This window comes from Perissodus microlepis, chromosome 9 (assembly GCF_051167445.1).
Source record: "Perissodus microlepis isolate ML-2025 ecotype Zambia chromosome 9, ASM5116744v1, whole genome shotgun sequence".
Lineage (NCBI taxonomy): Eukaryota > Metazoa > Chordata > Actinopteri > Cichliformes > Cichlidae > Perissodus > Perissodus microlepis.
In genome coordinates this window covers 31,706,313-31,733,711 of record NC_140469.1, presented here as the reverse complement: position 1 = coordinate 31,733,711, position 27,399 = coordinate 31,706,313, and the positions used below count along the sequence as shown (strand labels likewise).

The following is a 27,399-nucleotide window of genomic DNA, read 5'->3' as shown; positions in this document are numbered from 1 at the left end:
ATTATTATTGTTATTACTATTATTATTATTACTATTATTATTATTATTATTATTATTATTATTATTACTATTACTATTATTATTATTATTATTATTATTATTATTATTATTATTATCATCATTATTATTATCATCATTATTATTATTATCATTATTATTATTATCATTGATATTACTATCATTGTTATTATTATTACTATTATTATTACTATACACCATTATTATTATTATTATTATTATTATTATTATTATTATTATTATTATTATTATTCACCATTATTATTATCATCATCATCATCATCACTATTACTATTATTATCATCATCATCATCATCATCACTATTAGTATTATTATCATCATCATCATCATCATTACTATTATTATCATTGTTATTATTATTACTATTATTATTATCATCATCATCATCACTATTAGTATTATTATCATCATCATCATCATCATTACTATTATTATCATTATTATTATTATTACTACTACTACTACTACTATCATTGTTATTATTACTATTATTATTATTACTATTACTATTATTACTATTATTACTATTACTATTACTATTATTACTATTACTATTACTACTATTACTATTACTATTATTATTATTATTATTATTATTATTACTACTACTATTATTACTATTACTATTATACACCATTATTATTATTATTATTACTACTATACACCATTACTGTGACTGCCAAAGTGTTCATCTGACATCAAACTCAATGGTTTGTTAAGCGCTGCAGGCTCATTAGTGTCTGAGGCCTGTACTGCAGTTTGTACAGGTGACACCTTCTGCTAAGACTCCGCCCCCAGGTGGCGAACACCTTCACTAATATTTTCATTGCAGACACTACATTTAACCTCCAAGCAACTTCAGCTGGCAAGACTTTAGAGAATTATTGTCGATACTTCTGCGTGACGAGCTACAAGCCAGTGCCCGACCAATCCCAGCCTTTCGTCTTCATCACTGAAGGAAACAAATTAAACAAACACTGAAGTAGAGAGTTTGACTCTGACGTCTGTTTGATTTACAGACCACCAAATCACAACAACAGGGGTTTGATACTGTGAGCTAATCACCCTGCACCAATGAGCAAGCACTCGGTGACAGCGGGAAGGAAAAACTCCCTTTGAACAGGAAGAAACCTCCTGCAGAACCAGGCAGAGAGGGGGTGGGAGGGTTCTGCATGACTGATGGTCATTCCTCCGTCACTGCTCCGAGCTGCTGAATTTCCTTCTAGAAATCGGCTCATGAACTGCTTCTCCAACCCAACATGGCGCCGCAGCCTTCGGGTTCAAGAGTTCAACCAGAGGATGAAGCTCGGCGGGCGTGTTATTAATGTGTCATTAAGGACAAACTGACGAACACGTGCAGCCATCACCTCCAATATCAACAACTCTTCCTCCTCCCTCATTCTTCCCATCGTCTCCCTGCATTCCTCCTCTTCCTCCTCTTGTTGCTCACTGTTGTCCTCACATCACATTGCCTTCTCCAGTCAATGAATTTCATCATGCAGCGTGTGTGTGTGTGTGTGTGTGTGTGTGTGTGTGTGTGTGTGTGTGTGTGTGTGTGTGTGTGTGTGTGTGTTGAGGAGGAGGATGGAATATCATCATTGCATCAGCTCCAGATTTCCAAGAATAGAAGAAAGCAAACAAACAAAAGAAAGTACCAGAAAATATCCCAACAAGAGGAGGAGGGGGAGGAGCTAAAACGATGTGCAGTCTCGCTGCAGCATTCAGGGACGAAACGTGATGAGAAACATATCTACAAACATCTAACACGGCAAAGCAGCAGCACCGAAGCAGCTTCAGCTACAGGAGGAAGAAATGATTCATGTTTAGAGGCCGGACCAGCAACATCAACCACATCATCACAGAAACACGCCCACTTTAAAAAGTTCCTGTTTACACACACCGTTACAGGGTGGGAGGGGGTGTAACAGTGGAAGTCATATTTAAAATTCATAATTACATAATTAACATTTTTTAACCAATCGAGTTCTGACCATTGGGTTCGGCGGTTTGATGAAAATGATGATGACTTGTTGGAAGTATGCGGACGCTGCACCGGTCTGTTGTGGTGAAGAGAGAGCTGAGCGTAAAAGCGAAGCTCTCAACTGGTCGGTCTACGTCCCTACCCTCACCTATGGCCACGAGCTGTGGGCAGTGACCGAAAGAACGAGATGGCGGATACAAGTGGCAGAAATGAGCTTCCTCCAAAGGGTGGCTGGCCTCTCCCTTAGAGAAGTTCAGCCATTCGGGAGGGGCTCAGCTGCTGCTGCTCCACATCGAAAGGAGCCAGCTGAGGTGGTTCGGGCACAAGGATGCCTCCTGGGTGAGGTGTTCCGGGTATGTCCCACTGGGAGGAGGCCCCGGGGCAGACCCAGGACACGCTGGAGAGATTATATCTCTCGGCTGGACTGGGAACGCCTTGGTGTTCTCCCGGATAAGCTGGAGGAGGTGGCTGGGGAGAGGGAGGAGTGGGCTTCTCTGCTTGGGCTGCTGCCCCCGCGACCCGGCCCCGGATAAGCAGAAGATGGATGGATGGATTGATGGGACGAGTGTGGAGGAACCATCTACAGAGAAAACCTGAGACGCTCCAGAATCCCTTCCATCTCTGGTCTCCTGCTGGTTGTTACAGGAAGTACTTCACTCCGTACTTCCTGTAACTCTGGCTCACACAGCAGCGCCCTGATGAAGCCGCTACAGTCAGACCTGTAAAGGACGGTGTGGCGGGGTACAAACAAAGCTTCGTCTGCAGTACCATCCCACCAGTCCACCTCACGCTCCACCTTCCCATCGCCCAAACTGGGAGATCCTCTATAATAATAACATCTTTAATACCTGTGAGCATTCAGGCTGGTGTGATGGCTGCCAGCAGCTAAGATTCATGGCAAATGTTGCTGAACACCAACAGATTTACATGATTATTGATTATTTTATTGTAGCAGAAGATTAAAACCACACGATTCAATCAAACAGCCCGAGCCCGGTCGAGTGTTCAGGCCGATCCTGCCCAGCGTGTTTTTAAGGATCCCGAAGGCTTCATGTGTGATTCGCCTTTTTATTTTGTTAAAGCTGCCCAGCTGCGTGTTGGCGGCTTCAGAGGGGAGCGAGGGTTTGAGTCTTTGAGGGCCTCGCTGCTCAGAAATCAATACTTCAGCTGTCTCTCTGTTTTGGGGGAGTTTGTGGGGCTGCCGGTGATGTGAGGACCAAAGAGATGAGAGGGGAACGAGATCTGAGGTTACACAGTTCAGCTCTCTCTGAGTCTGGATTTCACTTTTATCTTTGCATTCGTCACTTCTTCAGAGCGACTGAAATAAAGACTTTTCAGCTCCTGTTTGCAGGAGAAGCTCATCAGGACTTTGTTGTGCATCTCGAGTGGAACATTCGGACCAACCTATACGCCGCTTTAGGAACGTGTCACGATTATTTTCAGATGTGCGCGACGTAAACGTAGTTGATCTCCCAGAAACAACCTGAAATACTCCGAGGCTTTGACGTGTCATCGACTTTTCTTCATCCTCGTCTTTAAATCGCTCCAGGAGCACAGCGTCTCTTCACTGGGCTCTTTTATTTTGAAGTGACAGGATTCTCTGTGCTGGTCTAGTGTTCGACTTCCTGTCCTCCCCAGCCGCTCTGAGCAGGCTGATGTGGCCGCCGTAAAGAAACAAAAAAACCCAGTTTTCAGTGATGTAGCACTCAAGCATCACCTTTAACAGCCTCAAAATGTGGCGCCCCAGTCTCGTAGGTGACATCACCAGGTCACTATGGATACGGCCATCAGTCTACATCTCACATTTACAGTCCAATATATTAAACTCCATCGTTTAAAGTGACACTTTCTGGTTATTTCACCGTGACATGCAATGGTGAGTGACGGTGCTGTGCATGAGGAAATGATGACCACCTCTCACTAACAGACACATGATGCAGCGTATGAAAGGCTCGAGTCCCCTCTCAGCTGTGATAAATGCATAATTCAGCACATAAACTGCAGCTCCAGCTCTAATTAAGAGGTCTCCTTTGTAGATTTGCAGACCTGCCTCCTCTACAGCGTCTGTGTGATGTTCGCTGAGGCTGAGAAAGAGGAGGAGGAGGAAGAGGAGAGCGAGGAAAAACCTGTCTGCTTTCATCCACCTGAGCTACTCCCTCCTCTTTTTAATAGAGTTTGCTCTGCATCCTGTGTGTGTGTGTGTGTGTGTGTGTGTGTGTGTGTGTGTGTGTGTGTGTGTGTGTCTAAAGCTAGGTAAAGCTATCAGGACCTGTGGGGGCAACCGGGTGTAAAGAAGCAATAAAGGTGTGGGATTTCTCTGGGATGGAGGGAGGAAGGCCGCGGATTTTCACCGATCAAAATATGGAGGAAGAGCAAGAGAGGAAACGGGGGGATGGCGAGGTGAAGAGGAGGAGGAGGTGATGCAGGCTTTCACGCAGGGTGTTGCCCTACTTTTCAGTTCAGCTACTGTCTGGCTCGGGCTTTCCCAAAATCTCTGGTTCCCCCGTCAGTGCGTCAGAAAGAGCTCTGAGGGGAGCGCAGGACTGATCTCCTGCATCGGGAAACACTTCACTGGTCCTGCTTGAAGTTATTTAAAACCTCATCTCTAACACGGCTGACTCTGGAGGAAACAGCAGCAGGGATGCTGCATGTTGTTCATAAACTCTGATCACTGATATCCCCACAAACCTGAAACCGAGCAGAGATTTTCATGTATATGAAACTTCCTGAAAATCCTCAGATACACGAATCCAACACTTTCCTGCTTCTGTCGACACACTTGGTTCCAAACACTTTGCATCCAGACTGTCCTTCTCGAGTCGCTGCTCAGTGAATACATACATGTGATATCCTCATCTGAAGATGCAGCGTGACTTTGTCTGACTTCTATTGTGAATAAATGTCCATAAATCTGCTCACAAATATTAGAAATAAAAGATTTCTTTGAGTCTCAGAACCAGTTTGAGGACTTTTAGCCGAGTTGGTTTCTGGCTCTCGGTGCGGCTGGAGCTCATCCAGCTGTCATGAAACCATGAATTACACTCTCACAGCACACATGTGATCTTACTAGATTAACATGCTGCCTTCCAAGAAGCCGGAGACTCTGCTCAGCCTCCCTGGGAAAGTTTACTCCAGAGTGCTGATTGAACCTTGAATTCAGAAGACGCCGTTCGACCTGGCTGAGATCGGCTCTCTACCTTCACAGGTCTTCTGGAGGCGTCGTGAGTCTGAGCATCCGTCTCCGTGTGGTTCGTCTTCATGTTTTGGAAAAGGCTAACATGGTGGTTACAGCAGGATAACGTGAGCTGTGGGCGGTGCTTGGCACAGAGTAGACCAATGCTGAGGAGCGTGTCTGTTTCAGGGACCTCAGAGAGTTCTCTGGCAGGAAACTCTGGAGCCTCTGTGAGGAAGGGTACTTGCTCCAAGTAAATACCTCAAGATGACAGGAAGGTAGAGCGGTTGGCTGCTCTGCATCTACAGTGATCTGTGCTGGACTGCTGTGGTGGAAACAGAGCAGCAGGTAAAGTTTTTGATTTGGCAGGAGCCAAATGGTCACGAGGTGGACCAAAGCCAAGAGGTCGTGGATGAAAGCTGTGCTCAGCCTTGGCTTGAACACGACAACTGTAAATGACCACGGCAGACCCGGTGACATTTTCAAGCTTTTCAGCACGCACTTTACTGTTGTACACAGCAGGCTGCAGCTCTCCCGCTGCCAGCCACACATCTCCACAACCCACCCCAAACACAGGACCCATTACAGTATTTAAGATTGCTGGGCATGACTGCAGATGCTGTGTAGGTGCGTCCGCCGTCCCTGCACGGCACCACAGACCGTGCCCGCCACAACAACGTTTTCACATGGTTGATCCACCAAGAGTTCAGGCGACGAGTCTTTGTTACCTCACTCACCATCTAAGGTCCAACATCCTCGCTGGTAACCAAAGCCTCACCCTGTGATTTCTAGAAACCCACGTAGCACTTTGTGGGTTGGATTTTTTGAAGTTCGTCAGCCAGAGTGACGCCTTTATTTGTCCACCCCGACATATTCTGATAGGACAGAGTTAGGCTAACAGGCTCGTGTTATTTTTGGCTATTTGATAACAAAAGTTTTCAGGATGTTCGAGTGAATAAAACTCCTCTTAAAAGATGACCAGGACCACATCGGTGGGGAAAAAGCCGGGCTTTGACAGTGATGGGGTCTTTGTGTAAACTGGACCTGCTAACAGCCACATTTAGCACAAGTTTAACAGGGATAATTTGGAAAAACTTGGAGCAAGTTCATCCTCAATAAAGGGGCCGTAAAACCAAAATCAATTAAACTAACAAGAAAATAATTTGTTTGCTTGCTTCCCCCTGAAGAAAATCCATAACCACTGACCACATAAATCACACACATGCAAACATGCCTACAATAAGGCAGCCGGAGAGGAAATAATCCAGTTTAATACCGTTTACGGCAGTATGAAAGCCTCAGATTGGAGGAAACGGGATATTAACTCAGGTGGGAGATAAATCTCTACAACAGATCTGGACTGAAGATACGAGCCGAAGCAGAAATGTTCACGCGTGTTCAGGCCGGAGCTAATTCGGCCGATGTGGTTAACCTTCAGAGGAGACCAGATGTCTCGTGGCGAATATCGCACAGCAAACAGCAGCTGCTCACCATAAAATGTACAGTTACTTCATTGATCTCTCCACAGAACGATTTAAACTGCAGAAACTACGAGACCAGGACTTACTGTGCTTTTATTGGGATTCCTGCAGAGAAGCTGCACTAACAGGTTAAAATGTCTCTTTATTAAAGTCAGTGGCAGGTTTCTTCTTCTTCTATAAACACAAGTGTCTTTAAAATAAACTTCCTCTTTCTGAAAGTAAAGCTTCCTACGTGTTCCTGGAAGTCTTTAAACCTGACAAATTCAGGCTGTCAGGGTTAAACGTGACCCGTCTCCCCCGTATCGTTCTATCATCCCGGGCAAAAACAGTTCCAGCCCGGCTCCTACGACCTCCACCTGCTTCCATACATCCATAATTCAGGGTCATCGGGGGGTTGGAGCCTATTCCAGCTGCCACAGGGCAAGACAGCCTCCACCTACCCACTCTAATCTCACCTGCATGTTTGCATGGAAGATCTCAGATCTGCACAATTTTGGGTTCAAGTTATTATTAAACAAACATAATCGAGGTAAAAGGGTCTAATTATAACCATTTAAACCTAAACTGCATCCCTGCCAGGTGGGGGCGTGCTCAGTTCAGCTCACATTTATTTATGTTTCAGTTAAAACACATCATGTCTGGGGTACCGGGGTCCGTGTCAGCCATAAGTCATGTGACGTCTCTGTAAGCTTTCAATCAGTCACACTAAAGAGCTCAGTCCATCTTTGATATACAGTCTGTGGCCTCAGCTGCGATGCTCTGGATACAGATGTGTCACAGCAGCTGGAGGGTCGGCGGGGCTTTTATGCCTCTATGGTCGCAGAGCTGTTTAAATATTAGCACGGCCGTCCCAGAGAGGGATTTCAAATGAAATCTGCCTGCAGCTGAATATGAGCAGACCGGAGAGGCGACTGAACCCCCACGTCCTCCGAGTCCATCGAACGCTGAGATAAGTCCTCCGCGTGTTTGTTAAACGGCGAGAACGGGCTCATTGAGATTCTGTCCGACCCCCAAGAGCCGTAACGGGCCCCCCGGAAGCCCTCCCCCACCACAACACCCCCACCAAGACCTGGCAGGTATAACTCACCGCTCGCTGTGGCATTTAATCTCAATTGAGCCAAAATGGCCGAAGGCGGCATGACATTGCGGTGACATTAAGCAGCAGTACTCGTTGAGAAATGGCTCTTCTGAGGCCGCCGCTCACACACGCACACACACACACACACACACACACACGCACACACACACAAAGATAATTAAGAACAAACTCCAGTTTTTAAGCGTATGCACACCATCAGCGCTGCAGAGTCACAGAAGTACGCCCACATGCGGCAGATGAATTCACACTGTACGCCCACACATGAATATAAACACAAACAACAAAAAATAAAAAGACAGCGAGCGGAGCGGCGATGAGGGACGAGCGCGGCTCGAAGCCCGGCTGCAGATCCGCTCGCTTTAACCTCATTGAGCTGCTTCAGTGAGTGGCGCGTAACGAAGGAGGAGCGAGGTCACCGGGTCAGCGGGAGAGGAGAGGCGGAGCCAGAGGGACACCTCGCTCTGACCCGTTACAGGGCGATGCTCAAACTGCAACATTCACGTCTAAACTCATCCCCGTGAGCAGAAGGTGGAGCTTCAGCTCGTCCCCGAGCTGTGAGTCAGTGTTGTTTGTTCAAACTGCAGGAGAGGCTCCGGGTTGCAGCCTCAGTGAGGCCAGCTGGGATACGGCACATTTTCACCCGCAACAAACAGCTTCAGTGTCAAACCTGACCGCTGAGAGCCGGGGAGCGCTGCCCAAACCTGACAGTCAATAAAGCCTCTTCCACATGTAAGGAGACTCTCACTTCAGAGCTGCAGCCTGAAGTAAAGACGTTTCATGCTCTGGTTGTGTAGGTGACCCTCTAAACCAGTCACACTTCAGTCTGCGCCGTTCTTCATTCGCTTCATTCGGTGGCCAAAGCCACGGTAACGTCTCCAGCTTTACCTCCATCCTCGAGCAGAGGAAGCCTCTCAGGGACACACCTGGTGTGCAGGTGTTTGAGCAGCACCTGCAGCCACTGAGCACTGACGGCACGCTCCCAGCTGGGCGACTTTCAAACCTGCCGCCAGACTCGCCACGGGCATTTGACGGGGTTACTGCTTCCTGTTGCACGCTGGGTATGGTAATGAGGGGTGGGAGCACATGTGATGCAGCCCGGGGTTGTTATGAAAGGTACTTGACTGTTTGCATTTACCTGTTGTTTTCTCCTTCGGTCTGATTATCAGAGAATAATGAACACGAGGCGCGATGCTTTAAAGGAGTCAGCTTATTATTCATTGTCAGCCGAGGCAGGATGTTTGTGCCCCCACCCGCTCCGCCTCTTATATAACACACTGTACGGATGTGTGCACAGGGGAGGGGACCTTAAAGCCTGGATGAAGCACACAGGCTCATCCACCAGGAGCCGGGATGGATTCTTCCAGAAGCCTGAAGTACTGCAACAGGGACGTAACAGGAGCACATTCCTGCTCTGATGCACTTAATCTGTGAGTCAGTGTGGGCGGATGCAGAGGACACACACACACACACACACACACACACACACACACTGTAGTGAAATGGGAACATAAAACACTCTGAGCTCCGGGTCCGCCCAGCCAATCGGAGCGCGCTGATGCGTACGCTGTATGTCAAAGCTGTCGGCCGTTTCCTGCAGAACGCTGTGCTGACGCCGGTGTTTGTGGATGTGTGAAAACTGGCTGCAGCCTTTAATCTCACAGAGGATGAAAACACTACACAGAGAGAGACGGGCGTTGGTGTGAACCTCCAGAAAACCATAAATTTACATTTTTGGAAGTTATGAAGTGTCTAACGGGCCTTAGTTCTACCTATTCAGGTGCTCAGACCCTCCAAGCCTTCACCATGTAAGTAAATAAAGTTCACTCTGAAGCGTGAAACACATCGACACCGTTAATAACCTTTACTGGAACTGTCGGTGAACAAAGGTGGAGGTCTTACTCCGTGTGCAGAGCGAGCTCCACGCGGAGGCGGGTAGATGGAGCTATACGAGCTTCTGTCACAGCTCAGACGTTATTCTTTCCTGCAACCTCGAAGCGTCGTCGGCTCATTTTACCTCCATGACTCCACCTCACAGCTTTTCTCCAGGAGCTGGTTGCACTACAACCATCTAACCTTACATCCACCTGTTCATCCATCCATCCCTCCAACGACAACATCCATCCCTGCATCCATCCATCTGGAAGTTTGGGTCAAAGAGGCAGCAGTCTAAGCAGACGTCACTGAGTCGTTCCAAAGCGAAACAGGAAGTAATCTGTCTTCAGCTTCTGCCCTGGAATGCCTCGCCTGGGAGACATGGTCATGGGGTCATGGGTCATGACCATGTGCTGATAAGACGTGGCAGAAGTAGCTGGAAGTGTATAGGAGGCCACACAGGTTTGTGTTTACGACGCATGTTTAACAGCGAGGTCTAACTCTGCCTTAAACCTGGGCTCATCTGCAAAACTGCTCCGCAACTGGCCACACAGGAAGTGACATCACAGATCAGGTAAAGCCAATGAAACACGTGGTGAGCGGGTCCTCAATCAAATGTTCTCTGAACTCTGAGGTGAGGAGTGAACACCGTGGCCGGCTGACATGTGAGCGGTAAATACATGACAGGGTAACATACGTGACGGGCGCCACACGGAGCACGCAAACGAGGCTGCGGCCTCACGGCGCTGTGACACGTCAGCGTGCAGCCTTCATAATTCATCATTTCTGATTTGCAGCAGGCGTGAAGGATCAGAGCAGCAAACAAAGCGTCTGGCTACAGAGCGGTCTAACTCGATAACAACCAAGACGACGAGTCAGCGAGGAAATAAAGAGATAACTGCTCTGGAGTGGACATCAAGCCCTCTGAAGATGACCTGAGAAAGAAGCAGAACGGCAAGAAAAGCCAGCAGTGAAAGAACTTCCTCTGCGTTTCTGCTCACGCAGTTTAGTGACGGTTTGGTGGGAAGTTTCTGATTCACACCAAACAAACAGACTGAGGGTCATGTGACCCTACAAATGTTCCTATTTAAGGTGTTTTTGTAACCATGAAGCACGTTCCTCTGTGACTAAATGTTAGCCTAACTCACAAACTAACCATAATAAAACCACAGCGACTCAACCACCGCGTAAAGGTAAGGGGCGGGGCCACACAGCGAATCAAACCTCCTCTGGCACCAACATCAGCACACAAACTGTGCACCAGCTGAGCAGCTCCTGCAGGTGCAGCATGGCGGTGGCTCAGTACTTCTGACCATGTGACTTCTACCGTCACAGCGACGTGCGATTCCTCAGCGCCATCTTGGCAACACAAACTGGATGTGATGGGGAGGGGAAGATGTGACGGTGAAACCGGTCTGTCGACTGACCCACAAACCCATCAGGACCGTGTTTACAGACGTCAGAGCCAAACGTCATCCACCCATAAACTTCTGCAGGGCTGGACGTCTATCGCCCCCTGCTGGCCTTCAAACGCACTTCAGCCCTGGCGTTGTGTTTTTTACTGTCTTTGCAGTAAATTCTACATCCAGATACTCGCTGTTAGCACGTCTGTTAGCACGTCTGTTAGCACGTCTGTTAGCACGTCTGTTAGCGGTAATACTTAGAGGGAGGTGCTCCACCTGTCAGCGCCAGTTAGCCTCAGGTAGCAGCTAAAAATCACAGGTATGAACAACTTGTTTAACCAACTGCTGACGATGAGCGAGAGCAGCAACAACACACGTCCCCGTCTTCAGAATGTGTGAACACGTGTGCGTGTGTGTGTGTGTGTGTGTGTGTGTGTGTGTGTGTGTGTGTGTGTGGGGCAAAGTGTTTCTGCGCGGTGTACCAGGGGCACGAAGAAAAGTTGTCGTACCATAGGCAAGAGGAGTGTGTGTGTGTGTGTGTGTGTGTGTGAGAGAGACAGACTGGGAGACGCTCAGTCATTCATGGGGATTGGCTGAGAGGCTGCTGATGCATTAAAGGAACAAAGTGACCAACAGTTAGGTGATTAGCCCTGACCTGCCTGGGGGACAGGTGGTGAGTCGGTAAGCAGGTGTTCATCTGCATTCTAGTTAACCTGGTTAACCTGAGAGTGTGAGGACAGAGTGATGGTGCAGGGCTCAGGGTGGAGCTGATCACCGATCAATATTAACGCGTTCGGCTCGTTATTCCATGAATGCACCAACTTCATGATGACATTGAGGATAATCTGCCTGACACTGGGTTCATGTCAGCACCTGCTCACAGCTCTAAAACTTCAGAGAGGAAGAATAAAGAAAGAACAACATCATCATCATGTAACAGAACAGGTAAAGCTGCTGCAGCGACACCTCAGCATCCTCTGCTCCTCCCTCTGCTCTTCATTTCATTGTTACTTCATATTTTGACCTGTGTATCTAATTATTTTTCTTACTGTATTTATTTTGATTTCAGTTTAATTTTTTTCCAGGCAGTTTTTATTATATTGAGTTACAAACTCTTCCACTGCTGTTATAACTTAATCTTTAACTGCTGGAACAAAAATGATTCCCCAACTTATACCAGCTCGGTTCATCCTCAGAGCTGGACCAAGCTGAACAAACACTGAGGAGGGAAAACTGCTCGATGATCTCACTTCCTCTTCTCAACTTTTCATTGCACCCGGTGTTTTAGTGTCAGTGTGGAGGGCACGATCACAGTCAGGTCCTCCCAACAACAGCAGTACAAACCTGTGTGTGTGTGTGTGTGTGTGTGTGTGTGTGTGTGTGTGTGTGTGTGTGTGTGTGTGTGTGTGTGTCACACCTGTCTCTGTATCAGTGCCAGAGTCTGCCATCCCTCCTCCATCAGTCTCTCCACAGCCTTTGGATCCTCTACATTTCTGTTGGCCTTGAAGGCATCACGGACACGCCGTAATGCATAGTTTCTGTAACACACACACACACAGAGTTTAGTTTCATTCATCGCGTCTGCAGGAAACGACAGTGGCACTGAGCAGCAAACAGAAACGTTTGTGCAGCTGAGACGGTGAAAGCCTCGGAGGACTTTCTGAAACCTGAACAACAGCACAGGAGGGACCTGCAGACGAGCGACGACAAACAAACAAATAAAAAAGACAAATTAGTGCACATGACAAAGCTCCAGGCAGCGCGCTGAGAGCAAACAGCAACAACAGAGCAGAAAACCAGCAAAACAGAAGAACCTCAACATCAGAGACCAGCAGGTCCAGAGTCCTGACCAGCCAACAGGACAGCTGTGGAGACACAGATCGTCCCTCCACAGGCCTGAGCCCACGACCCTCTCAGCAACCAGGCAGGACACCTCGTCTCCAGGGTCAGTGCTGAGCTACGGTGTATCATGAAGTAATAAAGCCTCCATCAGCTCTGTTTCAGATCCCAACTCTGGTCTCAAAATGACCCCAAAACCACCCAGCGTCCAGATGTTGGATTGGATGGTGTCCTATCAAACATCTGGAAGACGTGCAGTCCATCCAGCTTTGGTCTCTTCAGGAAGAACCACGAAGAAAGTGACTAACAGAGACGTCCGAGTTTTCTAAACTTCAGGAGTGACTGAAGTGACCAATGAGAGTGTAGGATACTGATGACACATTAGAGGGTTACTTAAGCAGCCAGAGGCTGGAATGTCCACTAGAGACCAACCTCCCGTGACAAAGTGATGTGGAGTCCCTTCACATCCACCGGACCACCGCGTCCTGTCTTAGTGTAGCATCATCCCGGGAATACGGCGTTCCAGCTCTGACACAGCCGGAGCCGATCGCATCGACAAGTCGTGCTGCACAGCAGGAAGTGGTATGAGTAAATACAATGAATTTTTCAAAATAAAAGGTGTCCAAATCAAAGCTCCTCTTTTGAAACTCTGGAAATGGAAAATAAATCAGACGTCAGTTCACGTCTTGAACACGTTTATTTCAGAGAGCGCGGCTGCACGCTGGTGTGGCGTCCATGTTCGGCTGTGAAGATGAACATCATCAGAAAAGCTTCTCAGATGTTCAGTGGGCACAGAAACTCTTCAGGAGGAATTTCTACTGAGACTTCCCGATCTGTGAGGAGGTGGATTTTTCCTACATAAATACTTCCTCTGCTTTATTCCCTGTCATGGCTCCCTCTGCCTCCCTTTGCTTTTATGGCGAGCTTCCCACTCCACCTTCGAGTGTGGCTGTTTGCAGCAGCCATAAACAGATTTGCTTCCCTCTGTGGTCGAACAACATCGTTATTTTCTAGCATTCGGCCATAAAATCCAGCTTTAGGGCCGGTTACTCTGGGAGCGCTCTGACATCTCAGGGGTCTCAAAACGTCAAAACGGCGGCGTTAACGAGAGCGGGGATGGAGGTTTGATTTCCACGATGACACCTTTTCTACAAGAGGCATTTGAACAAACACGGAGTTTATCAGAAATGAAACTGAGGTACTTAAATCTCTGTTTGCAGTGACATCGACCTGACAGCCCCTCGTTTCTCCCGGCCAGACAGCCCGATGCACTCGGCGGACTGTCGGCTGTAAAGGCTGCAGGCCGTGTTTGCAGCCGGAGGGCGGCGGGACTCCACGCCACGCTTCCCTGACCTGCGCTGATTTGATTTCCTGCAGATTCTCACAAGAAAACACGAGAGCTGCAGAACGTCCAGAGAGCGCCGCGATCGATAAACCGATGCTCGCTGAGAGGAAACGTCAGTGTGAGAGACCGCAGACAACTGTGTGTGTGTCGCTCTGACAGCTCTGATTACGTGTGTGCACCAGCCTTCATCGTCTTCATCGTCTTTGTGTATTTATTGATTTTTTTTAGATACTTTTGTTCAAAGTCTTTTTCTCTCAAACTTCATCACCGTTTATTCAGATGTGCTGAGAGGCAGACGGGCTTCTACCAACAAACTCAAAGTCTTCAGTTTGTATCACTGCATCGACGATAATCACACACAAACGACGCGTTTGAACCCAACTTTGAAAAACTGCCGTCATTTCACTGAATGTAGAAAAAGCTGAGCCAGAGGTACGCACAGCGACGTCTCTCAGAGTTTGGACTGCTGTGACGTTTTGGTTCGAGCATCGCCGTCCATCTGAGTTCTGGCTCTGCCTCGCGGCCTCCTGATAGGATCCTAACCGGACGCCCTCACCACCTCCCCCGTCCCCTCTAGATGTGGAGGGGCTGTGGCTCCGAGTCCATCACAGAGGCCCATCAGCCGCTTGCATCGGTGATTTCATTCTTTCGGTCACTGCACAGAGTTATTTCCTGTTTTCTAATCATTGGTTCTTGTGTTGCTTTTACTTTGTTATTTCCCCCTCAGACCGTCTGTGCTGCCCTCATTAGTCTCACTGTTTTATTCCACACCTGCTCCCTATCTGCCAATTACCACACACACACCGAGCTCACCTGTCAAGCTCCTCGGGCTTTCCCTGATCCTGTTCATCTTACCTTGTCACTGACAGTTTTACAGAGTTTGCCTTTTTTCCTGCTTCCGCTTGTTTTTAAGCAAAGATTTGGATTTTGGACGTGGTCCCCTCCTCCGTCTTCATCACTGGCACGAACTCCTTTAACTACGCGTTTTGGCCTCCACTGTGTAGGTTTCTTTGGAGTTGAACTGAATAAATATTTCTCTAAAGCAACACAAGCTGAACACTTTGAAGGATGACTGGATTAGAGGCATCAGATTTCTGTTTGTCCAACCTTTCGTTGGAATTTAACCAAAGGTTAGGGTCGTGTTTCAGACCCCACGTCAACAATATTTCACACAAACGCCCGCCACGTGAAAGTGACGACATCCTTTCCCACAGAAGTGTTTACATCAGGTGAAACCATGTTTTCTTAATGACGTTGATCAATTAAACTGAACGCATCCTGTGGACAAACTCCACCTCCCCCATCTTGGCCTGCAGTCCATGATGGTTGTCCCTGATGATCAGTTCTCCACGTCCGGCAGGTTCTGGGTGGCGTGGTCCTCCATCTCCAGTCTAAGACAGTCGAGCCGGGGTTAGTCGGTAGACTCTTTCCTCGATCGTCGTCTGCCGTGGACACCACGTCTACGGCTGGAGACACCAGATCCAGATGCGACTCGCTGCGATCAGCTACTGGTTAGCAGTAACTTAACTTTGGTGCACGATTCTCCTGGACACACGAAGGAGTAAGAATAACTCTGAAACCAGCCCCACCAGGTAAAGTCAGCGTGTGGGAAACGCTGCGACATTTTATATGTGAAAGGCCAAAGTCTGTGAGACTGTTTGCCGTTCTGCATCACCTGCCCGACACACCAGGGAGCGAGCTCGACATGTCCTCTCTGATATTATTTTTACAGAGTGAAACGGCTTCTCTCTCCTCCACACTCTGAGCGGCCACGGCAGCAGCTGGCAGCGTAGGTGTTAGAAATCTGCCAGCTCGGGACCTCGCTAACCTCAAACCCGAGCAGCGCCGCACCCCAACGCTTCCCTCGGCTTTCTGCTGCATCTGCAGCCACCAGGACCTCAGAGTGTGGTGGCTGCAGATAATAAGTACACACCGAGAAGCAAATGCAAACAGACAAATTACAAACACCGGGGAATTTTCTGGCAGGAGCCGCGGCAGTGAAAATGATTATTGGTTTAATTTCCAGCGCTCTGTGTCGATGGTCTCGGAGCCTCGTTACAGCTGGCAGCTCCTCTGATGTGGAGAAAGTACAACGCCGACCTTGGGAAGTTACAGCAAAGCCATTCGTCTTCTCGGTCTGTCTTTGTGTCTCGAGCTCATTTAGGATTTAAGACAGAACCAATAAAAGTGTGATGGATCAGATTTACATGCCGCGGTTAAATACGACGCTCATTACAAGGACGTGACGGGGAAAACGGCTCGAGATTGTTTGAAAGTGAAGCAGAAAGGATGGAGGACACGAAGCTGTGGTGGAAGAAGATGAAAACTAAGAAAGAAAGGAAGGATGAAGGAAAAAGGAATAAACACAGGAAATGAAAAATAAACACAGGAAAAGGATGACGGAGACGGGTAAGGGATGAACGGTAACGCTGGAGAAGGAAATGAGCAATTAAGGAAGTCGGGAAGAAAAATCAGGAGAAATGTTTTAGTGTAGGATGAAAGCAAAGAGGAAAGGAAAAGGGCAGGAGGAGATGAAGACAAGCACCCAGCCTGTTCTCAATTACCTTCATCATCATCATCCGAGCTTCAAGGATTCTGGACATTAAACAATCAGGATGATTTTCCAATTTTTTCAACGTGAAGTTTGTCCGTGCTGTAACTCACAAACACCTCGTCCTGCAGCGAGCACGTGCACATCGCTAACAGCTCCAAACACACTGAAAGTTTGTCCAGATCCACCTGAACGGATCAAAGGTCTGTCAGCGGCTCACCTGTGACAGCGCTCTGAGGTCAGAGGTCGCAGCCGCCTGTTTCTCAGCAGGTGAAGACGAGCAGCTGAAGCTGCCAGCTCCGGTTCTCTGGTTACTGTGCGAGTCGACCGCCGTCTAATCTTCAGGCCTGAGTGGCGACACCTATCACTCGGCTACCTGCGCCGTAACGGCGAGCATAAATGGAAGTGTGATGACGTTACGAGCTAACCCCGTGTCTTTATCCGCACCGCAGCAGGAAAGTGCTCTCGGTAAACTCTCTGCACCATCGTGTGATTAAAGCGGTATTACACAAACGTAGAACCTCGCCGTCTCGATGTCAGAGACGTTTGGGAAATAAATCCAAAGCAACCGTTTCGTGGTTCTGCTGAGAGTTCCAGTTCATTCTGGAAGGTTTAAAACTCTTTTAAACAAAAGTCATTTACAAAAACAAATGAGCAGTTGAATAATTGCACGAGGACGGTTTAACGCGTTGATCTGTAAAGAGGACAGCTGACGAGCTCCCTGCACGACTGACGTGTTCTGACGACCAGTTCTCAGGTTTTCCGAGGTCAGCTGTAGGCAGAGACCGTCACCAGCGTCCGATGCAGACTCGTTCTGTCCTATGAGCAGGCCCGAAACATGCAACAAACCACTCCGTTCAGAAAAGAGCTTCAAGGGTTTCCCTCACAGGCCTTCGAGGGGTAAAGAGTTAACCTGGTAAATAACTGAGATTGCAAATATCGGCCAAAGCAAATGCAGTTTTTTTAAAGTAGCCCTACAGGCAGAAGGACAAGCAGAACAGAAAAACACAACCAAGCTAAAGAATACAGAGAAGGAAGAGTGAATAGAAAGACTACGACAAAGAAAGAACGATAAACCGAGAGAGAAACCAATGACAGGGAAGTATAACTGAGTATAAACGAGAAAATGAAGGATGATGGGTTTGGGAAGGACAAACATCTTCCCAAGTTTCTCAGAGTTTGTCATTCAAACGTCTGGCCTCCCCTTTCAGGCTCAGCAGGGCCGGAGACGAGGTCTCGAGGCTCTCCATCACCCTGATTCATACAAACCCCTCAGCTGTAATGGACCCGGTGTAATGAGCGCTGCGCTAATGAGCCAAACAAAAAGACAGACGAGAGGAAAATAAATAAATAAAAGAGCAACAAAGAGATTAGAAAGTGTTGGAAACGCCCGCCAGGCAGCTCAATATCTCCTCTGGACAGGAAGTGGCACAGGATGATGGACCGAAGGCCGAAGTCTCAAAGTCAAACTTCACTTTGGATCTTTCACACAGACACCGAGTATAACCTAATTATAAAAGGTATTTATAACCATCGTGTGATCAGGTAACAGCTACTAGGGTCAAACACCTGTGGACTATAACTACTGCAGCTCCCAGTGTCCTTTACGGCAAAGCTTTGACTGCTGGGCAGCTTCTAAGCTTCAGACTGTGGCTGGTTTTCACGCTTTGACAGGTTAGAGCAGAGCAGCAGACAGTCGACGGATCACTGATCCAGTCCAGGTCTGTGTTCTGTTTATCCACAGTCAGGCTCATGCAGGCTAAGCAAATGTTTTGCAGACATCCTTTATCCAAAGCTACAGTTTCAGTCCTGTGATGTTCCCAGGATAGAGCCGATAATCTGCCCAGCAAGTTAAAGGATCTACTGAGTAGGGCTGGGCCATATTATACCATTCACGGTAATACCGGTATAATGTTAGGCAACGATAGGAAAATGAAATATCGCGTTAGAATATGAGTAAAACACGCATGCGCAGTGCCTTTGTTTTCATACGCACATGGCCGATTGTTGAGTGAAACAGATGAACCAGAATTGGTTTGTAAAAATGGTGCAACTTCAGTGATGTGGAACTGGTTTGGTGTTTGTCCGTCAGATACACGACAAAGCACATTTTTTTGCAGAACATGCAAGCGGCCGTCGTTATTGTCGTATTTGTCGGACTAAGATGCTCTTAAATCTGGGAGTAATCTGGGTCCTAAACTCTGTATGCTTCAGGTCAAACGAACACTGCAGCATCACTGAGAGTTAAAAACTGTCTAAATTCTTTCATCTTTAATAAAACGATCAGCATTGCTGCTTTACCAGGTGTAACTATGAAGTTTAACTTCCAGGCATCCATGAAAACAATATTTATTACATTTAACGGAGTTAGAAGTTAGCAGGAAGCTAGCGGAAGTTAGCTCGCTAGTTTCGCTAGTTACCTAAGCATGATATAGCATGTTCTGACTGAGATTTCTGAAAAAATTCAAACGTACAGCTCTGCTGTCACGTCCAACATAAATGAAGACAAGAAACTAAACAGCAGTGATGTTTGTAGGATTACTGAAGTTGGGCTAGCTGGTATATAATGATGTGCTACGTGATCGCTAGCGACACAGCTATGTTAGCATAACATAAACAGTGAAGCTGGAGGATGAACACTAACACTTTTCCACTTATAAAAGTTAACGTTAAGGTTCCTGATGGTTAGAGACAAATGCAATCGCATGGCAGGATGCTGTAAACAGACCAAACTTCAGTCAGGAGAACAACTGAGATAATCCATCCACAATACGAGGTTAGTCATTAATATACTGCAACAACACGGGAACAGAGCAGCTGCCAGAGAATTCAACATTAATGAATCAATGGTACAGAAGTGGAGGAAGCAAGAAGAATGAGTTTAATAAAGTTTGATTTATCTGACTGCTTTGTTTCGCTTAATGTGCCTTATAATCCCGTGCACCTTATGGTCCGAAAAATACGTACTGCACACTGCAGTTTAATGTTGCAAAGCGCCTCTTTTTAACTTCAGTGGATATTATACATGGTTATGCTCAGGATATGTCAGCCCATTTCTACTGGAAATGCCTTTTGGTTAAACTTTCAGCAAGGAATTTGCATTTGCACTGTTACATTTTTATAAAGCTTTAATGCACATAAAAACCAGCTTCTTGTTTAAGTGAAAATAAAGGGAAGGTTGTCTTTTTGCGCTAGTAATGTTGTGGAGTTGTATTTTGTCTCGCATCAATTATATCGTCAGTTATATCGTTATCGCAAATTTTCAAATATATATCGTGATAAATATTTTTGGCCATATCGCCCTGCTCTACTACTGAGCATGCTCAGAAACCTAAACCTGCCTGTCGTGTAGGGCTGGGCGATATATCAAAAATTTATCGTTACCGAAATTTATGACTCTCATCGACGTCATTTTGCCCATGTCGGTAAATTCGGTATTTAAAAAAAAAAAAAAGAAAAGGCATGTGCAGGTTGGCGATGTTCATGTCCCTTTAAGACGCTGTGCTACGTTACAGACTTGACGGGGTGGAGTCACATGACTCTACTACCTGTAACAAGACGAGACACGGGTGAATAAATGGAGGACGATTTAAATGTTGAAGCAGCAGCGACGGAGGTAGAGCTGGTGGAGCCCTGCCTAATTTTAACTATCAGTGTTCTATTGAAGTTTTTTGCAAACAGCACTATTTAATGTTTTTGTTTAAGAGTTTATAGTTTTCACTAGTCACATGGCAGTGCTTAGTATTTATTATAGTTTTTTCTGTGTTCAATTGACATTTGTGTTTGTGACATTATTTGTTTACAAGTTATAGTACCTCAAGGCCTTAGCAGAGATAGGCCTTTGTCCATGATGGCATTACATTTGCACAATCATTGTTTACTTTGTGAATAGCCAATGTGAAACATATTTATTATTAAACTATTTTGTTTACAAGGGATACACATTTTTTAGAGAGCATGGTTACATATTGTATCCTACACTTTTTATTTTGTTCAGTTAATAAATCTTAACCACTAAAAGTACTTACTACTATTGTCTTCATTTATTTTCAGTGACATTTTACAGTCCTTTAAAGTGGTAATAATATAATTGCAATGAATAGGTCTAGGGGGAATAATATTATCAAAATAACTGGAGGAACTATGCTGCCTGCCACAGCCCCATCAAATGAAAAAAAAAAAAAAAACGTTTGTTTTTTTGGCACTCGGGGTGGTTATCGTCCATTTATCGTTAGAGGTTAACTGCTCAATTTATCGTGATATTGATTTTAGGCCATATCGCCCACCCCTACTGTCATGGCTTCAAAAACTAAACTGAAAGCAATGAGCACCCTATCATCAGCATGGAAACGCACGCTGCAGCCAACGCTGTAGCCGTGCATCCATCAGCACGTAGGAAACACCGCTGAGGTCCTCGCACCGGCCGGCTGATGTTTACTGACGTACAGCATTCAGTCTTTTAATAAATGTTGTTGTCGAGTCATAGAGGAACTTTAAAACACTGTAACCTAAAAAGACCATTAAACACTTAGATTCTCCTGCAGCAGCCAGTGTCGACCACCGTCCAGTCCTACAGGACCCCGTGAGTGTGGCGGGCTCACAGAGGGAGGGGCTCGGAGTAGAGCTCCTGCTCCTCCACATCAAAAGGAGACCAGAATGTCCCCGTGACGCCTCCCAGACGAAGCTTTCTTTAACTGGGAGCAGACCCGTCGTAGACCCAGGAAGCTCTGCAGAGACGAGGCTTGGATGGAGCACTTTTTATATTTTGTCAAAAACAACCATTTAGTTGCCTCATGGTGCTTTACACACTCACTAACACACCGATCAGCAGAATTAAAGTTTAACTTTGGTAAAGCATCAGGTTATCTGAGTTTATCAGTCGATTATGAATCAATACTGACAATCACTGATACCGTAAGCTGTGAATAATTAATCAGCCACTCTGCACCGAGGGGGACTCTCCTGTTTGAAACCTTCCTGTGTGAACGATCCAACTCTGCACTCGGGCGAGTCGTCTCGTCGCTTCAGAGGGAATTCTGACGTGCGATCTCCAGGAGACGAGAAGGAAGGAAGCAAGGAAGCAGAATAACTGAGAGGAGGTGAGGAGGCGAGGGAAGGAGATGAGGAAGGACAGAGGAGGGCGGGAAAGGCTGGAGGAGTGAAAAACGGGAGATTTCCACAATTACTTAATCATCAGAAGGCTTTGTTATCTGCTGTCAGCACACGGCTGACGAAGTCAGGGGGGAGAGTTATTTTTAAAAGAGGGAGAGAAGAAGAAGACAGAAGGAAGACAGAGAGGAGAGAGGGGGGAGAGGAAGGGAGGGGAGGGAGGGAGAGGAGAGAGGGAGGGAGGGAGGGAGGGAGGGAGAGGAGTGAGGGAGGGAGGAGAGAGAGAGGAGAGAGGGAGGGAGGGAGAGGGAGGGAGAGGAGAGAGGGAGGGAGAGGAGTGAGGGAGAGAGAGGGAGGGAGGGAGGGAGGGAGGGAGAGGAGAGAGGGGGGAGAGGAAGGGAGGGAGAGGGAGGGAGGAGAGAGGGAGGAGAGAGAGGAGAGAGGGAGGAGAGAGAGGAGAGAGAGGAGAGAGGGAGGGAGGGAGAGGGGAGAGGGAGGAGAGAGAGGAGAGAGGGAGGGAGGAGAGAGAGGAGAGAGGGAGGGAGGGAGAGGGAGGGAGAGGAGTGAGGGAGAGAGAGGGAGGGAGGGAGAGGAGAGAGGGGGGAGAGGAAGGGAGGGAGAGGGAGGGAGGAGAGAGGGAGGGAGAGGAGTGAGGGAGAGAGAGGGAGGGAGAGAGAGGAGAGAGGGGGGAGAGGAAGGGAGGGAGAGGGAGGGAGAGGAGAGAGGGAGGGAGAGGAGTGAGGGAGAGAGAGGGAGGGAGGGAGAGGAGAGAGGGAGGAGAGAGAGGAGAGAGAGGAGAGAGGGGGGAGAGGAAGGGAGGGAGAGGGAGGGAGAGGAGAGAGGGAGGGAGAGGAGTGAGGGAGAGAGAGGGAGGGAGGGAGAGGAGAGAGGGGGGAGAGGAAGGGAGGGAGAGGGAGGGAGGAGAGAGGGAGGAGAGAGAGGAGAGAGGGAGGAGAGAGAGGAGAGAGAGGGAGGGAGGGAGAGGGAGGGAGAGGGGAGAGGGAGGGAGGGAGGGAGGAGAGAGGGAGGAGAGAGAGGAGAGAGGGAGGGAGGAGAGAGAGGAGAGAGGGAGGGAGGGAGAGGGAGGGAGGGAGGAGAGAGGGAGGGAGAGAGAGGGGGAGAGAGAGGGAGGGAGGGAGAGGAGAGAGGGGGGAGAGGGAGGGAGGAGAGAGGGAGGAGAGAGAGGAGAGAGGGAGGATAGAGAGGAGAGAGGGAGGGAGGGAGGGAGGAGAGAGGGAGGGAGGGAGAGGGGGAGAGAGAGGGAGGGAGGAGAGAGGGAGAGGGGGAGAGAGAGGGAGGAGAGAGGGAGAAATACCGATGAGGACAAAGCGAAAGACTCTGAGACACAAACACTGAATCAGTTTGTTATTTGGCGTTTCGTTGCTCCTGTGCAGAGATGATGACCTACTTCTGACAGTCTGCTTCCTCCTCCTCCTCGTCTGTGTGCCACACCTGTGGGTTTGGGCCCTGCAGGGATTTTAAGTGTTTGAGCTGGAACAGGTGAGCGGACACCGCAGGAAAGTTAGCCAAGTTTGTGAGATTGGCTGAACGAAAGACGTGTTTCCGGAGCGGTACGGATAAATCGGATCGTCACGTGTCGGAGAACCAGCACAGCACAAGGCTGCAGCACCACAGCAGGCGGGAGAAACACAAACACGCAGAAGAATCGTTAAATCCTGACGAACAATAACAAGGACTTGTTATTCAAGGACCCTCGGGTGCCCTGAATCCACTTTCTAAATAAAAACATGTAGAAATTCTCATTTTTTTACATAATTAACAAACAAATAAAACCGAGCGAGCTGCCTGCTGCCCCGCGCTGAAAGCTGAGTTTTAATGGCAGCCAGGATCACGCCTGCAGGGTTTTAACCCCAACACTGCAGAGAGCTCCTTCAACCTGCACCATTTCTAACGGCCTGCAGGGGGCGACTGCAGACAAAACGACCCTCGGCTCCCTCGCTCTGTGACCTCAGACCGGAGGCTCCATAAACTCATCAGGACTTACTGAGGTCACAGAATAAAACCCGATTTCTATAATTGTAATTATTGGGTCAAACAGGAGGAGACAGTGATGCATCCGCCACACCTCCTCCTGTATCAACTACGACCTGTATAAACTCCTCCTCCCCGCGATGACGTCACCAGCTCCCATCACGGCACCGCCTCCTCAGCCCGCTGCCTCTGTGATCCCTGTGTAACGTCCACCTTAACTGCAACGTGCGGTCAGGAAGGCGTCCGTGCAGCGCCTGCCTACAGCACCGCTAAAGCTGCCACCATCACGATCATCACTCATTTATTTATTGTCTCTATTCATAATAGAACACAATAGATTCTCTGTCTTTGACTCCGTCCTTCATATTTCACTGTGATCTCTCGTCAGCCTTCATCCTGGAGGAACGACGCAAAGGATGCGACTTGTCTGTCAGGAGCTGTCCGCCAACCAGGCCTCGCCAAGATGGCGGCAGCTCGAGGTCACCAGAGTGGGCGTGTCCATCGACTACACAGTCTGTGAGCTTGTCACTGAGTCGTGTCTAAGGATGAGAGTGTTAACGTGCATTTTCTACATCGAGAGAAATCACGCAAGCACGCCGCTCGGGGCCTGGACCCTCGCCACACTGGCCTCTCTGCTCCTTCATCCGCTTCCCGGAAATGGAAATCCAAGCGAGGAGATCCGGCGAGGAACCAGGAGACAGGACAGAGCTTAAACGGGAGAGCGGTCAGAGATGCTCGCTGTGTCGCTCTGTGGTTAAAGGCTGTTAGTTTGTTGACTTTACAGCGAGTTATCATTATTATTCCCAGCTCTGGGAATCATAATGAAATTCCGTCTCTAACAATATCCAAAGATTTGTTTTAAGGCTGCTCAAGGACCTGCAGAGGTCCTGAATTCCCCGAGAAATAAAAACATGGAGAAATTTACATTTTTACATAATTAGAAAACAAAACAAAGCGGGGCCCCCTGCTGGTCTCAGGGTGCACTGCAGTAAAATGTTCATGAGCTCCACAGCCGTCAGCCGGGTGTCACTCCGTCCCGTCATCACAGCAACGCTGTTTTAACCTTCTTCTCCAACCTGTTCCTAATGTATTGGCCTTTGACTTTCATGCGTCGGCCTCACTCCGAGCGCCGACCTTTCAGCTGCAGCAATGATCTAATTTTCCTGCAGAGAATCATGAATGTTTCATCCGACGTCTGTTTATCCCGCTCCTCTCCCTCTCTGGCAAAGCCCTCCAAATTCAGCCAAAGTCTCCCACCTCTCCTCCCAGGAAGGAAGACAGCGAAACAACAAAACACAGCCTGCAGCAACGTCTGGCATATTCAGGTCATTCCACAACAACCCGGCGAGCGCGCAGGTACACGGCTTCAGCACAAGCTGAGGCTTAGGAGGATTAAACGCCGCTCTCCCGCTCTCGCTTCTTTTTCATTCATTTGTTTTCATGCACTTTTTCCTGGAAGATCGTAATGTCTCCACTTTGTGACTGGCAAGCAGGCTGGCTGGTAAACCCGAGGCACCTGCTGCGTCGCTCTCACCCTGAGGCTCCTCTTAACGTTAGAAAACAACTATGTGAAAATGATTCTGACACAGAAACAGCAGAAAACGAGCCTGCTATCAAAACACAAGTAAAACAGAGCTCAGCTGTAGCCGCCCTCACACACACAGCCTGCAAAGCTTAACCAAAAGCACACGTTTAAACATGCAGGATGTTCACGTGGGCCTGAACGATTGAAGCCACGACAGCTCAGAAATGATGGAGAAAGTGATGAGAAGGCATCGCATCTGGACCCGCCCCTCTGCGCTCCGCCCCTCTGCGCTCCGACACTATCCACAGCATGAATACACACTGCAAGTTACACCCTGTAATATTGTTGATACAGCGCCAAATCACAACTACAGTCGCCTCATATTCATACGGTAGACTCTGCAACAGTACAGAGAGACTCAATCAGGCAGCCGCCTGTGAGCACAGGGTGGAGACAGTGGGGAGGAAAAACTCCCTTTTCACAGGAGGACACCTCAGAGCAGAACACAGGCTCTTAGAGTGAAGTAACAAAAACGTTCAAACTGAAAACAAAACGATCTGTTGGTTTCATTCCTGACGAGGCTTTGATGGACGTGTTTACTCCGACACTCCTGACACATGCCCTCAATAAAAATGATATAATAAGACTAAACACTGAAACTAATAAAAACTAAACTGAGAGAAGAAAACCTTACAAAAACAAAGCCTAACACAAAAGCTAACAGCTACAGGGAGTTTATTCTGGGGGAAAGTACTCTGATTACTCTTCTCAGTAGCCAATGGTTACATGTAATAAATTACTCAGAAAGTAACTAAAGATGCCCTGATCTGGTCCATGGATCAGATTATCAGTCCGATCCCGGCTCAGGAAGTTAGCTCAGGTATCGCTGATGATGTAATGAACATTCAGGTTTCCCATTTCCTGCCCAGTAAGGAGACCTGACCATCCAGCACTGAGGGCGTGTCTCTGTGAGGAAGATCATTGGTGGGCCTGGAGCCACAGGTATGCCAAGGTAAGACAGCTGTGCTAAACAGGGTGTTTGCAAAGTACAGGTAGGCAGTAATGCATCATCGTGGTTTGGACTGTCCAAAGACACACTAACTAAAACCAGCAGAATAAACACGGTGGGGTCTGGGTGGAGCTGGGCTATATCATACCGTTCACGGTAATACCGGTGTGATTTTGGGCAACGACAGGAAAATGAAATATGGCGATAGAATATGGGTAAAACGCGCATGCGCAGTGCCTAGGTTTACACACGCACATGGCGGCGACGCAGAATGAGAAGAGCGAACGCGGATCCTTAAATGAAACGGATGAACCAGAACTGGTTTGTAAAATGCTGCAACTTCACTGGTGTGGAACTGGTTTAGCTTTCGTCCGTCAGATACACAACAAAGCACTATTTTTGGTAGCGCATGCTAGCGGGGCGTCGTTGTTACCGTGTTGTTTGGGAAATACGGCGCACTTAGAATCAATCCTTTGATTTTTCTGAAAGTCGACAGAGCCCCTTATAATCCCGTGTGCCTTATGTATGAACTCTGGTTGTGTTTACTGACCTCGAAATGATTTTATGTGCACGGCGCTCGAAAATCTGTCAAATGTTTCAGTACGACTTTGCTAAGCTACGAAGCCGCACCGCTTGATGGATTGTCGGAGCGTTACGGCTATCGTAGGCGGAGCCTCGCGGAGTGATACGTACTGTGCTTCAACAGAATATTACCGTATTGTGTGTGTAGAACCTCTTTTTAAGTTTTGTGGATGTTATACATGGTTATGCTGAGGATATGTCGGCCAGTTTCCACTGGAAATGCCTTTTGGTTAAACTGTCAGCAAGGAATTTACATTTGCACTGTTACATTTTTATATAACTTTAATGCACATAAAAAACAGCTGCTTGTTTAAGTGAAAATACATTGATGGGGTTTTTTTGCACTAATAAAGTTGTGGAGTTGTAAAGTATTTTGTCTAGTGTCAGTTATATCGTTAT

The 27,399-nt window shown here is 47.7% G+C and overlaps 1 protein-coding gene across 1 annotated transcript in view; it reads right to left on the bottom strand.

Annotated features, from left to right (window-relative positions):
- lyrm4b (LYR motif containing 4) overlaps positions 1-27,399 on the bottom strand; it is a 45,131-nt gene that overhangs the window by 13,764 nt on the left and 3,968 nt on the right. The window contains exon 2 of the mRNA XM_084940350.1: positions 12,466-12,586. Coding sequence (XP_084796476.1) covers positions 12,466-12,586 — 121 coding nt within the window. The remainder of the gene's footprint in view (positions 1-12,465; positions 12,587-27,399) is intronic.